The sequence below is a fragment of the Schistocerca americana genome, chromosome 9 (assembly GCF_021461395.2).
Source record: "Schistocerca americana isolate TAMUIC-IGC-003095 chromosome 9, iqSchAmer2.1, whole genome shotgun sequence".
Lineage (NCBI taxonomy): Eukaryota > Metazoa > Arthropoda > Insecta > Orthoptera > Acrididae > Schistocerca > Schistocerca americana.
In genome coordinates, this window is record NC_060127.1 from 53,789,944 (window position 1) to 53,805,210 (window position 15,267).

General features: G+C 41.6%; 1 protein-coding gene across 1 annotated transcript in view; it reads left to right on the top strand.

Annotated features, from left to right (window-relative positions):
• LOC124551334 (nuclear factor related to kappa-B-binding protein) overlaps positions 1-15,267 on the top strand; it is a 195,438-nt gene that overhangs the window by 58,086 nt on the left and 122,085 nt on the right. Inside the window, exon 10 of the mRNA XM_047126355.1 lies at positions 12,898-13,319. Within this exon, the coding sequence (XP_046982311.1) occupies positions 12,898-13,319 (422 nt within the window). The remainder of the gene's footprint in view (positions 1-12,897; positions 13,320-15,267) is intronic.

A 15,267-nucleotide genomic window follows, 5' to 3' on the forward strand; every position in this document is an offset into this window, starting at 1 on the left:
TTTAGGAACCAGATTTTAAATTTTAAGACATTTCCAGGGGCAGATGTGGACTCTGACCACAATCTATTGGTTATGAACTGTAGATTAAAACTGAAGAAACTGCAAAAAGGTGTGAATTTAAGGAGATGGGACCTAGATAAACTGAAGGAACCACAGATTGTACAGAGTTTCAGGGAGAGCATAAGGGAACAATTGACAGGAATGGGGGAAAGAAATACAGTAGAAGAAGAATGGGTAGCTTTGAGGAATGAAATAGTGAAGGCAGCAGAGGATCAAGTAGGTAAAAAGACGAGGGCTAGTAGAAATCCTTGGGTAACAGAAGAAATATTGAATTTAATTGATGAAAGGAGAAAATACAAAAATGCAGTAAGTGAAGCAGGCAAAAAGGAACACAAAGTCTCAAAAATGAGATCGACAGGAAGTGCAAAATGGCTAAGCAGGGATGGCTAGAGGACAAATGTAAGGATGTAGAGGCTTATCTTAAGAGGGGTAAGATAGATACTGCCTACATGAAAATTAAAGAGACCTTTGGAGAAAAGAGAACCACTTGCATGAATATCAAGAGCTCAGATGGAAACCCAGTTCTAAGCAAAGAAGGGAAAGCAGAAAGGTGGAAGGAGTATATAGAGGGTCTATACATGGGCGATGTTCTTGAGGACAGTATTATGGAAATGGAAGAGGAGGTAGATGAGGATGAAATGGGAGATATGATACTGCGTGAAAAGTTTGACAGAGCGCTGAAAGACCTAAGTTGAAACAAGGCCCCAGGAGTAGACAACATTCCATTAGAACTACTGACGGCCTTGGGAGAGCCAGGCCTAACAAAACTCTACCATCTGGTGAGTAAGATGTACGAGACAGGCGAAATTCCCTCAGACTTCAAGAAGAATGTAGTAATTTCAATCCCAAAGAATGCAGGTGTTGACAGATGTGAAAATTACCGAACTATCAGTTTAATAAGTCACAGCTGCAAAATACTAACGCGAATTCTTTACAGATGAATGGAAAAACCGATAGAAGCTGGCCTCGGGGATGATCAGTTTGGATTCCATAGAAATGTTGGAACACGTGAGGCAATACTGATCCTACGACTTATCTTAGAAGCTAGATTAAGGAAAGGCAAACCTACGTTTCTAGCATTTTTTGACTTAGAGAAAGCTTTTGACAATGTTGACTGGAATACTCTCTTTCAAATTCTGAAGGTGGCAGGGGTAAAATACAGGGAGCGAAAGGGTATTTACAATTTGTACAGAAAGCAGATGGCAGTTACAAGAGTCGAGGGGCATGGAAGGGAAGCAGTGGTTGGGAAGGGAGTGAGACAGTGTTGTAGCCTCTCCCCGATCTATTCAATCTGTATATTGAGCAAGCAGTAAAGGAAACAAAAGAAAAGTTCGGAGTAGGTATTAAAATCCATGGAGAAGAAATAAAAACTTTGAGGTTTGCCGATGACATTGTAATTATGTCAGAGACAGCAAAGGATATGGAAGAACAGTTGAACGGAATGGACAGTATCTTGAAAGGAGGGTATAAAATGAACATCAACAAAAGCAAAATGAGGATAATGGAATGTAGTCGAATTAAGTTGGGTGATGCCGAGGGAATTAGATTAGGAAATGAGACAATTAAAGTAGTAAAGGAGTTTTGATATTTGGGGAGCAAAATAACTGGTGATGGTCAAAGTAAAGAGGATATAAAATGTAGACTGGCAATGGCAAGGAAAGCGTTTCTGAAGAAGAGAAATTTGTTAACATCAAGTATAGATTTAAGTGTCAGGAAGTCGTTTCTGAAAGTATGTGTATGGAGTGTAGCCACGTATGGAAGTGAAACATGGACGATAAATAGTTTAGACAAGAAGAGAATAGAAGCTTTCGAAATGTGGTGCTACAGAAGAATGCTGAAGATTAGATGCGTAGATCACATAAATAACGAAGAGGTATTGAATAGAATTGGGAAGAAGAGGAGTTTGTGGCACAACTTGACTAGAAGAAGGGATTGGTTGGATGTTCTGAGGCATCAAGGGATCACAAATTTGGTACTGGAGGGCAGCGTGGAGGGTAAAAATCGTGGAGGGAGACCAAGAGATGAATACACTAAGCAGATTCAGAAGGATGTAGGCTGCAGTAGGTACTGGGAGATGAAGAAACTTCCACAGGATAGAGTAGCATGGAGAGCTGCATCAAACCAGTCTCGGGACTGAAGACCACAACAACAACAGCTCACAAAAAGTGGCATATTTTGTCGTACAGTAAATACGCAAAACTCTTTTATCTATTGAGATATGGAACTAACTACAGTTTTTTTACAATTGATCTATGTAATTTTTAAATGCCATTGAACAGCATGTGGAGTGAGAAGCACAGTGACATGGAACACATTATTGTTTACTGTGTTCTATATAGACCTACACAGCGTAAACACAAACCAATTTGCTGGTATGTCATAAGATATAAGTGCTATGTATCAACAAGTATTAATTATTTCATTTTGCCTTAAGAAACTTTGTTTGTTTGCAACACTTATAATAATTTAGAACAACATGTAATAACACTGGCTTGCCAATTATTCCTTACAGCACTGCTAAAATAGTCTTTACAGATGGGATATATAGCCTCTGATAAGTCAGCTTCTTTTACCAAAAGACTGTACATCCCTGATCACATACTTGTGAAACACCTAGGCATAAAGTACCAAATACAATATTCTGTGCACCATATTTGGTATCCACATATCCTGGAACGTTTTTTCATATTGTGAGATTGTTAGCAGTACAAGTAAAATACACACAAATACTTCACAGTTGCACAAGTGATACATATTAGCCACTATATTAAAAAAATAATCCGGAAACAAATGCACGAAGGTGGTGCTAGCTGCTGCAGGGCTGCGTTAACAAGACCACAATACGTATATATGTTAGTTGTGGTTTTCAGCTTGAAGACTGTGTTGATACAGTGTTCTGCTGTAGTCTAGTCTGTGTAATCTTCTTCATCTCTATCGAACTACTGCATCATATATATAATTTTGCTTCCCATTGCCAAACTAATGATTTCTTGATCCCTCATAATACATCCTTGTCAACCAACAGCTTCCCTTAGACAAGTTGTGCCATAAATTACTTTTTCTCTTCAGTTTGATTCAGTAGTTTTGTTGTTGTCTTCAGTCCTGAGACTGGTTTGATGCAGCTCTCCATGCTACTCTATCCTGCCCAAGCTTCTTCATCTCCCAGTACCTACTGCAGCCTACATCCTTCTCAATCTGCTTAGTGTATTCATCTCTTGGTCTCCCTCTACGATTTTTACCCTCCATGCTGCCCTCCAACACTAAATTTGTGATCCCTTGATGCCTCAGAACATGTCCTACCAACCAGTCCCTTCTTTTGTCAAGTTGTGCCACAAACTCCTCTTCTCCCCAATTCTATTCAATACCTCCTCATTAGTTATGTGATCTACCCATCTAATCTTGAGCATTCTTCCGTAGCACCACATTTCGAAAGCTTCTATTCTCTTCTTGTCCAAACTATTTATTGTCCATGTTTCACTTCCATACATGGCTACACTCCATACAAATACTTTCAGAAACGACTTCCTGACACTTAAATCAATACTCGATGTTAACAAATTTCTCTTCTTCAGAAACGCTTTACTTGCCATTGCCAGTCTACATTTTATATGCTCTCTACTTCGACCATCATCAGTTATTTTGCTCCCCAAATAGCAAAACTCCTTTACTACTTAAAGTGTCTCATTTCCAAATCTACTTCCCTCGGCATCACCCGACTTAATTCGACTACATTCCATTAACCTCGTTTTGCTTTTGTTGATGTTCATCTTATATCCTCCTTTCAAGACACTGTCCATTCCATTCAACTGCTCTTCCAAGTTCTTTGCTGTCTCTGACAGAATTACAATGTCATCGGCGAACCTCAAAGTTTTTATTTCTTCTCCATGGACTTTAATACCTACTCCAAATTTTTCTTTTGTTTCCTTTACTGCTTGCTCAATATAGAGATTGAATAATATCGGGGAGAGGCTACAACCCTGTCTCACTCCCTTCCCAACCGCTGCTTCCCTTTCATGTCCCTCGACTCTTATAACTGCCATCTGGTTTCTGTACAAATTGTAAATAGCCTTTCGCTCCCTGTATTTTACCCCTGCCACCTTCAGAATTTGAAAGCGAGTATTCCAGTCAACATTGTCAAAAGCTTTCTCTAAGTCTACAAATGCTAGAAATGAAGGTTTGCCTTTCCTTAATCTATTTTCTAAGATAAGTCGTAGGGTCAGTATTGCCTCACGTGTTCCAACATTTCTACGGAATCCAAACTGATCTTCGTCGAGGTCGGCTTCTACCAGTTTTTCCATTAGTCTGTAAAGAATTCGCGTTAGTATTTTGCAGCTGTGACTTATTAAACTGATAGTTTGGTAATTTTCACATCTGTCAACACCTGCTTTCTTTGGGATTGGAATTATTATATTCTTCTTGAAGTCTGAGGGTATTTCACCTGTCTCATTCTTCTTGCTCACCAGATGGTGGAGTTTTGTCAGGACTAGCTCTCCCAAGGCCGTCAGTAGTTCTAATGGAATGTTGTCTACTCCCGGGGCCTTGTTTCGACTCAGGTCTTTCAGTGCTCTGTCAAACTCTTCACGCAGTATCGTATCTCCCATTTCATCTTCATCTACATCCTCTTCCATTTCCATAATATTGTCCTCAAGTACATCGCCCTTGTATAGACCCTCTATATACTCCTTCCACCTTTCTGCTTTCCCTTCTTTGCTTAGAACTGGGTTTCCATCTGAGCTCTTGATATTCATGCAAGTGGTTCTCTTTTCTCCAAAGGTCTCTTTAATTTTCCTGTAGGCAGTATCTATCTTACCCCTCTTAAGATAAGCCTCTACATCCTTACATTTGTCCTCTAGCCATCCCTGCTTAGCCATTTTGCACTTCCTGTCGATCTCATTTTTGAGACTTTGTGTTCCTTTTAGCCTGCTTCACTTACTGCATTTTTGTATTTTCTCCTTTCATCAATTAAATTCAATATTTCTTCTGTTACCCAAGGATTTCTACTAGCCCTCGTCTTTTTACCTACTTGATCCTCTGCTGCCTTCACTATTTCATTCCTCAAAGCTACCCATTCTTCTTCTACTGTATTTCTTTCCCCCATTCCTGTCAATTGTTCCCTTATGCTCTCCCTGAAACTCTGTACAATCTGTGGTTCCTTCAGTTTATCTAGGTCCCATCTCCTTAAATTCCCACCTTTTTGCAGTTTCTACAGTTTTAATCTACAGTTCATAACCAATAGATTGTGGTCAGAGTCCACATCTGCCCCTGGAAATGTCTTAAAATTTAAAATCTGGTTCCTAAATCTCTGTCTTACCATTATATAATCTATCTGAAACCTTTTAGAATCTCCAGGGTTCTTCCATGTATACAACCTTCTTTCATGATTCTTGAACCAAGTGTTAGATATGATTAAGTTATGCTCTGTGTAAAATTCTACCAGACGGCTTCCTCTTTCATTTCTCTCCCCCAATCCATATTCACCCACTATGTTTCCTTCTCCCCCTTTTCCTACTCTCGAATTCCAGTCACCCATGACTATTAAATTTTCGTCTCCCTTCATTATCAGGCTTTTATCTCATCATACATTTCATCAATTTCTTCATCATCTGCAGAGCAAGTAGGCATAAAAACTTGTACTACTGTAGTAGGCATGGGCTTTGTGTCTGTCTTGGCCACGATAATGCGTTCACTATGCTGCTTGTAGTAGCTTACCCGCACTCCTATTTTTTTAATTCATTATTAAACCTACTCCTGCATTACCCCTATTTGATTTTGTATTTATAACCCTGTATTCACCTGACCAAAAGTCTTGTTCCTCCTGCCACTGAACTTCACTAATTCCCACTATATTTAACTTCAACCTATCCATTTCCCTTTTTAAATTTTCTAACCTACCTGCCCAATTTAGGAATCTGTCATTCCATGCTCCGATCCGTAGAACGCCAGTTTTCTTTCTCCTGATAACGACGTCCTCCTGAGTAGTCCCATCCCGGAGATCCGAATGTGGGACTATTTTACCTCTGGAATATTTTACCCAAGAGGACGCCATCATCATTTAACCGTACAGCAAAGCTGCATGCCCTCGGGAAAAATTACGGCTGTAGTTTCCCCTTGCTTTCAGCTGTTCGCCGTACCAGCACAGCAAGGCCATTTTGGTTAGTGTTGCAAGGCCAGATCAGTCAATCATCCAGACTGTTGCCCCTGCAACTACTGAAAAGGCTGCTGCCCCTCTTCAGGAACCACACGTATGTCTGGCCTCTCAACAGATACCCCTCCGTTGTGGTCACCTACGGTACGGCCATCTGTATCACTGAGGCACGCAAGCCTCCCCACCAATGGCAAGGTGCATGGTTCATGGGGGTGGTTGATTCAGTACCTCTTCATTAGTTATAGGATCTACATATGTAATATTCAGCATTCTTCTTTAGCACTACATTTTGAAAGCATCCATTGTCTTCTTGACAGAACTCTTTATTGTACTTATTTCACTTACATACACACTTCACAATCACACAGTACTTCCCAACACTTAAATTTATAATTGATGTCAACAATTTTTTAATTTTTATATATATATATATATTTTTTTATATTTTGAGGAGTGCTTTTCTTGCTGTTACCAGCCTACATTTTATATCTTCTCTAATTCTGTCTTCTCAACTATTACTTCCCTTTCAAGACCTTGAAGTTTTACGATTACTATCTGGTTTCTGTACAAGCTGTAAATAATTTTGTGTGCCTGTGTTTTATTGCTGATACCTGTGGAGCTTCTAAGAGTGTACTTCAGTCAAGATTCTCAAAAGCTTTCTATAAATCTACAAATGCCATAAATGAAGGTCTTCGACTAAGATAGTTTTCAGTATTGCATCGCGTGATCACACATTCCACAGGATTCTAACATTGTGCTCAGTTTAGATTGTATAGAACCCCCTCCACCAGCCCCCATACACATATTGGGTCCACCTTCCAGCCTTCTCTTCTCTACTTAGTTCTCGCTTGCCATCTGAGCTGTTGATATTCTTACAATTGCTTTTCTTTGTTCCAAAGCTTTTTATTAATTTATTTGTCCTACGTGCAGCATCTACCTTTTCCAAGTGCAATTGCAAAGGCTTTATTGATTTATGATTTTGCACTTTCTGACAGTATAATTTTTTAGACATTGGTGCTTCCTATTTCCTTCTCGGCTTACTTCTTTTTCAAATTTTCTCCTGTTGTCAATTGAAGTCATTACATCATGCAAAGCACACTGGGCTCGCATTCGGGCGGATGATGGTTCAATCCTGCGTCCGGCCATCCTGATTTAGGTTTTCCGTGATTTCCCTAAATTGCTCCAGGCAAATGCCGGGATGGTTCCTTTGAAAGGGCATGGCCGACTTCCTTCGCCGTCCTTCCCTAATCCGATGAATGATGACCTCGCTGTCTGGTCTCCTCCCCCCAAACAACCCAACCCAACATCATGCAAAAATTTCTACTGTACCTTTTTCTCCTTTATATCTTCTGCTGCTCTCATTTCCGGTTCACTCAAAGATACCCATTTGTCTCGTAGTGTATTCTTTTCTTTATTTCCATCAGTCACTGCCTAATTATCCCTTTTAAGATTATCGACAACCTATGGGTCTTAACTTATTCAGGTTTCATCTCTTAATTCGCTCCATGTAGCTGTCTCTTTCGTTGTAATATTCAATAAATTATTGTCGATCTGCATCTGCACCTGGAAACGCCTTAGAATTTAAAATCTGGTACACATCCTTCCTTCATGATTCTTGAACAGAGTTTAGTGATGATCAAATTATTCTCTGTGTGAAATTGTACCAGGCGGCTCCACCTAGCCCATATCCTCCTATTTCATCTTTCTATCCCTGCTACCAAATTCCAGTCTTTCATCACATTTAAAATGTTTGTCTTCTTTAACAATCTGATTATATTTCTTTATTTTATCATTCATCCTTCCAAACTGTTCATAATCCATGTTGTTGGTAGACTTGTAAACTTGTACCACTATGATGGATGGGTGTTGGCTTTATGTCTATCATTGCTATGATAATGTCAGTGGCAGTTTAGAGATGGACTGACAAATATTCACAGAGTGTTTGAAATATGTGTACTGGAATTGCATATTCTAAGTCACCATTATGAGCTATGTTGATGAATGAACCTGTCTCCATGGTGCACATTGAAATGCTTTTCAGTGGGTCCCGACCCATATCTCAGTGGCTGCCTGTCATTGGCTACCGCTAGCATCTGCTGCTTCCAGGTGGGATTGCCAATTGTGTGTGCCATCACGCCACTGCGGCAGTGGGGTTTGACCTTTATAGGTGGACTACGCTTTTCTAAAATACTCCTAGTAAACTGAAGCCAGTCATACCTCTTCTCTACTAGTGTTGTTACATGCTCATTCCATTTCATATCACTTTGCAACATTATGCCTAGATATTTAATTGACATACTGTGTCAAGCAGCGCACTACGAATGCTGTATTCGAACATTAAGGGATTGTTTTTCCTACTCAGCTGCATGAACTTACATTTTTCTGCATTTAGAGCTAGCTGCCATTCATCACACCAACTAGAAATTTTGTTGAACTCGCCGTGTATCCTTCTACAGTTACTTCGTGATGATACCTTCCAGTAAACCTGTGCATCATCAGCAAACAGTTGCAGATTGCTGCTCACTCAGTCCATCAGATCATTTACATTCATACAGAACAAAAAGTAGGTGGACTGGTAAGGTAAGGAATGAGGTCGTTTCCTGCAGAATCATTGAGGAAATGTATATATGGAAAACACTGACAAGAAGAAGGGAAGGGGTGGCAGGACATCAGTTAAGATGCCATGGAATAACTTCCATAGTGCTGGAGGAAGCTGTTGTTGTTGTGGTCTTCAGTCCTGAGACTGGTTTGATGCAGCTCTCCATGCGGAGGAAGCTGTAGGGCATAAAAACTATGGAGAAAGACATAGGTTGGAATGCATCCAGCATATAATTGAGGATGTAGGTTTTAAGTGCTACTCCAAGCTGAAGAGGTTGTCATAAGAGAGGAATTTGTGGTGGGCCGCATCAAACCAGTCAGAAGACTAATGACTCAAAAAGATTGGGGAGGGGAGGGGGGGGGCGCGGGCGGCGGATGGGAGAACAAGGCATGCCTGAAGAAACACCTGCCATTGAGGATAGCATATTGGTTTCTGGTACTTCAGAAGTCTTCAAACTGCCCACATATTTGGCAACCTATTCCATATGCTTGTACCTTTGTTAACAGTTTGTGATGGGACAGCACGTCAAACTGCTTTCCATCACAAAGAAATTTATCAAACTGTGGAAAGTCCAGGATGGAATATCATCAATATTATGAAAAGGATAGATTGGTGCTCACCATAGAGGAGACATTGAGTCACAGAGGGCACAACAGAAAGATTGCTATACATTTAAGCTTTCAGCTGAAAGGTCATCTTCCAAAATGGAAAACACACACACATTGCGTCATGCTGAAGGAAGTCTCCTTGGTGACAAGTACACAGTTATTATCACCTTGAGCATCTAAATCATGAGGAGCTAGTCGTCAAGCCCTGAGAATATCTACTCTTGCTTTGTGTGTGACAGCTGCAGAGTGCACCTCAACTGTGTGGAGTGAACCTGGCCAATCAAGCAAAATGACATTGTAGTCAGTGAGACTACCTGAATGACTGACTGTTTTGCATAGCTCCCTCCACTGTCAGAACGGCCGTTGCTGCCGATGTCGAGGGGGTGAAGCAGACCAATGAATTGACACCATCTGCTGCATGTTTGTTAAACTGTAGTCAGCTGCCTGAAATCTAGAAATAGCTCCATCATTAGGATTCAGTTTCTGGAGGGAACACTGGAGTCTAACTGTGTCGCTAGATGGAAGAGTAAGCTGCCACCACATATCCCTGCAAAGGGAGAGCTAATGCCAGGAAACAGTCCACATTTGCATATACATCTACGTCTACATACATACTCTATAATAGAAGGAAACATTCCACGTGGGAAAAATTATATATAAAAACAAAGATGAGGTGACTTACCGAACGAAAACGACCTGCCAGCACTTTCGTTCGGTACATACATACTCTGCAATCCACTTTATGGTGTGTGATATGGGGCATCCTGTACCAATACTAGTCATTTCCTTTCGTGTTTGGCTCACGAGTAGAACAAGGAAAAAACAACAGTCGGTATACCTCTGTACAAAACCTAACCTCTCCAATCTTATCCTCATGGCCCTTATTCAAAATGTGCATCGGGGGAGGGGGGGGGGGGGCAGTAGAATTGTTCTGAAGTCAGGTTCAAATGCTGGTTCCCTAAATTTTCTCACTAGTGCCCCTCAAAAAGAAAGTTGCCTTCCCTCCAGTGATTCCCGTTAGAGTTCCCATAGCACCTCCATAATACTTGCACGTTGTTTGAATCTACCGGTAACGTCTTTAGCAGCTCGTTTCTTAATTGCTTCGAAGTCTTCTTTCAATCTGACATGGTGTGGATCCCAAACACTCAAACAGTACTCCATAACGGGTCCTACTAGTGTCCTGTTTGGAGATCACTCAGTTCTCATAGGGTGTGCGTCCCCCATTGTGAGACCGACATGCAAAATGGGCATCTGGGATGTATCATATGAGAATGGAACAACACGAGATTCGGGCCGCCTGCTTATATATACCCTCTACAGGAACAGCCGTGCACAACACAGGACTTGACTGAGGGAAATGATTAGACAATTGGAGTTGCATATCATAGGTATGGAAAAACGTAACAAGAGTAGCTGTCAGTATCTGTCACTTATACATGTAGCCATTGTCTTATACATTTTTCTATCCACCACTAAGTGCATAAATTGACAATCCGTTGCACTGTTCCACATACTGTCTCAGCAAATCTGACGGCTGAATCAGCTGACGTTTGTTATCATACAAAAACAGCTGTTTTACTACAAGCTGGCATAATTGGTTGTGGCTTCATCAGAGATGCATAATGTACAATACCTTTGTTCTTGGTTGTGGGCAATGAATAAAACTGACAAAACAAATAAAACAGAGGAAACCACATGGACCATGAAGCCTTGAAAACATACATGCTAGAATGTTGACTAGAATGATGTAATTGTATGTTGTCTTATATTACATTCCACCATATATAATTTTGCTTACATAACGAAAAGATTATGTCAGTTCATGTTGCAAATGTTCTATGAACACAGCCTTGTTAAAACGTTTTCATATTGTAATGTTCATAAAAAACTACAGCTATTAATAATTACATACTTGTGGCCAAGGGATCTTCTTTTAACCTGATGTATTGGTACATGTAAGTATCTGCTAGACACAATAGTTCACTCTAATTTTGACATATACTATTTCTTTTACCTCTGTTTATACATTCATGAACATTTTAAATAGTGCGCCAAGATGAGAGTATTCGGTCAAATTGAAATTAATTAGACTTAATGGTACAAATGAGAGACTGACTTGATCTCGAAATCAATATGCAAAAGTAGACAACAACAGTGCGACATCATTAATATGTTGAACCACCTTTAGCTGCAATACATCCTATGATGAGGTTCGGGATCGAGTTGATTAGACGTCTGATGTTGTCGTGGGGCAGAATGGTCCACAAATCTTGAACAGTCCCTTCCAAAATCATGTATAGAGTGATAAAGCAGCATCTGGCGTTCCAGCTGGTCACACATGTGCTCTGTAGGGAACAAGTCTGGTAAGCAGCCAGCTATGGAAGAGACAAAACGTGATGTAGGAAGTCTTGAACAACTTGAACTGTGTGTGGACGAGCATTATCTTGCTGGAAAATTGCCCCTGGTAGACCATGTAGGATAGGTGCTACATGGCATTGAAGAATGTCATCAACATAATGGTGGCCTGTTAAGGTTCCAAGTACCACAATTAGAGGGGACTGGCTATCTTAGGCTATGGTCCCCCCAAACCCTTATTCTGGCTGTGAAGGCATTATGGCGTGTGACAGCGTGGGTTGAACAGTACCTTTCACCAGACTGTCTCTGCATCTGTATGCAGTTATCATCTGTTCCCAAAAGAAGACTTGGGATTCATCACTGATCACCACGTCTTTCCAATCAGTGGCTGTCAACGTCATTCCGGTGTCGTCTCCCTGGTCGCTCCAGACCTGGTACTTCACATGTGGGTACCATCTCGTGTCCACTGCTCCCGACATTGTCTGACAGAACACTCCGAACAATCAAACTTGTGAGCCACACAGTTTGTTGACCAGTCAGCAGTTTTCATGACGATGATTAAAACCCTCCTAAAAATTGGCATAACTGTGAGATGTCATCTAACATGTCTACCTGGCATTCTGTGCCTGTTGACGTCCTCCTCGAGTCAGGATGTGATCATCACATGTATGACTCGTCCACTATCGACTACTTAAATAGGGACCTCTGGTCGATTGTAATATCACTGCAGTGTCTGTGGGCACGTGCATTAGCACCATACTTGGATCATTTACATATCGGATCTCAGTGTACTTGCTTGCAAAGTTTTGTGTTTGTACCTTTGTGTGTGCTTCTTTGAATGTTGCTAAGTGTGTGAAGGTGACTTGAAGATGAACACTTACCAAAACAGATTGTTAATAAATAAATACAACAAACAACATTGTTTGGTGGTTCTGTGATGGTGTTCTTTAAGTACATTGAAGCTGTGCAGGTAGCACTATTCACAGAGAATGGTTTGAAGTGGTAGTATTCTGACATCCTTAAATACGCACTAAATGTATGAAAAAATTCTCTTTTAAAAACTGTAAATGTGTTCAAATTGCGTAATCAATTTATTGATTACACTCTATCTTTTGTCACTATTCCTGCAGATTTTCAGCCAGACGAATTTGTGCCGTATTTGGAACGCAAACCGAACCAAGCGTACCAGTGGATTGGTGCTGGGAGGGACTCGGACTCCCACCTGCTGCCACTCTGCCAGCACTGGCTGCTGCGCCGGGACGAGATGCGAGCCGTCGGGCCGCGGCCACCACCGCCCCCGGCGCAGCACGGGGGACCTGGCGGGAGGCGGCACTCCCACCACGGCCGAGAGAGGGAGAGGGAGAGGGAGAAGGGCAGTGCGGGGGCAGATCACGTGAGGGTGGCGGACGCCTCGGAGGGAGACGGCGGCGAGGTGCCGGGGCAGAGCACGGATGACGACGACCGCGCACAGTCTCCACCGCCGCCCAGATGCCCCACGACTTGGGTGGTGCGGCCCAGCACTGCTGCCGAGAAGGAGATCTACCGGGAGCAGGTTGGTCGGAGGCACAATTACCGAATAATACTGAGTGAAAACTGCAAATTGCTTGGGCTTTCTATTGTGCTTCTGTTGTAATCAGATTAGTTGGTGTTTGAAAGTGAGAGGATTGGACTGTTCCTCCCAAGGAAGCTTGGCTCTGTTGCCTCCCACTCTGATCTTTCATTTTCCTCGACACAACTGATTGGATGGAATGCTTTTGTGTGTGAAACTGAGTTGTTTAATCCATTTATACACAATATTTTGACAACCGACCTTGTCATCATCTTCTTCAGGGGCTGCTTGCTGTGTTGTTATATGTTCTCATTGCCTTGTCTCCAACCCACATATGCATTTACCTATATACTCCACAAGCCATTGCAGAATGCATGATGTATGGTGCAGTGTTCCAAAATTATCGTTGTTCTTTCCTGTTTAATTTGCAGATTGTATTTTGTATGTGGCGTAATTTCTCTTATCCTTGTGATCCCTACGAGAAATATACGATTGCACCACAATGGTTGCACGGTCTTCTCAAAATACAGGTCCTACGAGGGTTATTTGGAAAGTAAAGTCCAATAGATTGCGAAATTGAAACCAAAGTGAAAATTAAAAATGTTTTATTTGCAACGTTTAACTACACCTTCCAGCTACTTCTTTACACAATTGCCACTCTGATTTAGACATTTGTGGTAATGTTATACCAAGTTTCCAATACCCTCATCATAGAACGCCTGCACTATCTACGATTACTTAACACTGGTCAACGGCTCATTGTATGTGCCAGAATTTTATCTTCATCACCAGCCGTTTGTGTTAGCAGAGATGAGAATCATAGGGAGCCAAGCCCAGGCTGTATGGTGGGTGATCAAATACGTCCCCTCAAAAACTCTAAAGGAGTGTCTTCATGGCCCATGCATTGTATGGTCACTAACTGTCGTGAAGAGGGAAGTGTGACAGCTACGTAATGTGGGGGCGCATGAAACCAGATGAAATCTCTCAGCAAGCATTCATAGTTAGAGGGAGACTATATTTTCTAGGCATCTTTATGCACTCATGGAGTGCTCAGAACTGAAAAGAGTAATGTGACATGATCGGCAGGCACACTAGAGACACTCCCCAACACATCAGGGAAAAGCTTAATTAGATTTTCAGTGGGATTTCCATTTTGCAACCGATCTGATCTTTCTTACCAAATAATCCTCGTATAAATTTTCCCAAGAGTGTTTCGTGAAAACTATGTTGTGTTTCTTCAAAGTATTCCTGTTTAAGCTCCCCCCCCCCCCCCCCCCCCCCCCATTTCTCTTACACCATTGTTTGGGATACATTGTCCTTTTATGATCCCAGCAGCACATCTCTGAATTCGTTTGAAGTCTGTTGCGCGTAATTGATAAAAACTCCAAAGGCTGCAGCAGTGCTCAGAATTGTTTGCAGTATGTGATTTCCTTTACATAAGTATTGTCCTCTCCCAGAACTGTTAAATATTGTACAGATGACACAGTTAGCCAAGTTCATTAACGTGCCACTTTTGCAATATGAGGAAAAGAGCCTCACCTGGATTGATGATGATGATGTACGGTTTGTGGGGTGCTCAACTGTGCAGTTATGAGTGCCCGTACAAATTCCCAATCTTTGCTCATCCCAATCTCACCACTTTCATGAATGAGGATGAAATGATGAGGACAACACAAACACCCAGTCATCTCGAGGCAGGTGAAAATCCCTGACCCCGCCAGGAATCAAACCTGGGACCCCGTGCTCGGGAAGCGAGAACGTGACCGCGAGACCATGTCACCTGGATTGAATCCAGTTAATAGGAATGTAGATGATCTGGATGGACTGGACATGGTTTCTAGGCAATTTTCTGCATCTCACTATGTGAGTACCAGGCTGGTACTGATGTCCAACCTCAGATACACACTATGCAAACATTTAGAAAATGTTCTCACACTTGCACGTAGGATTT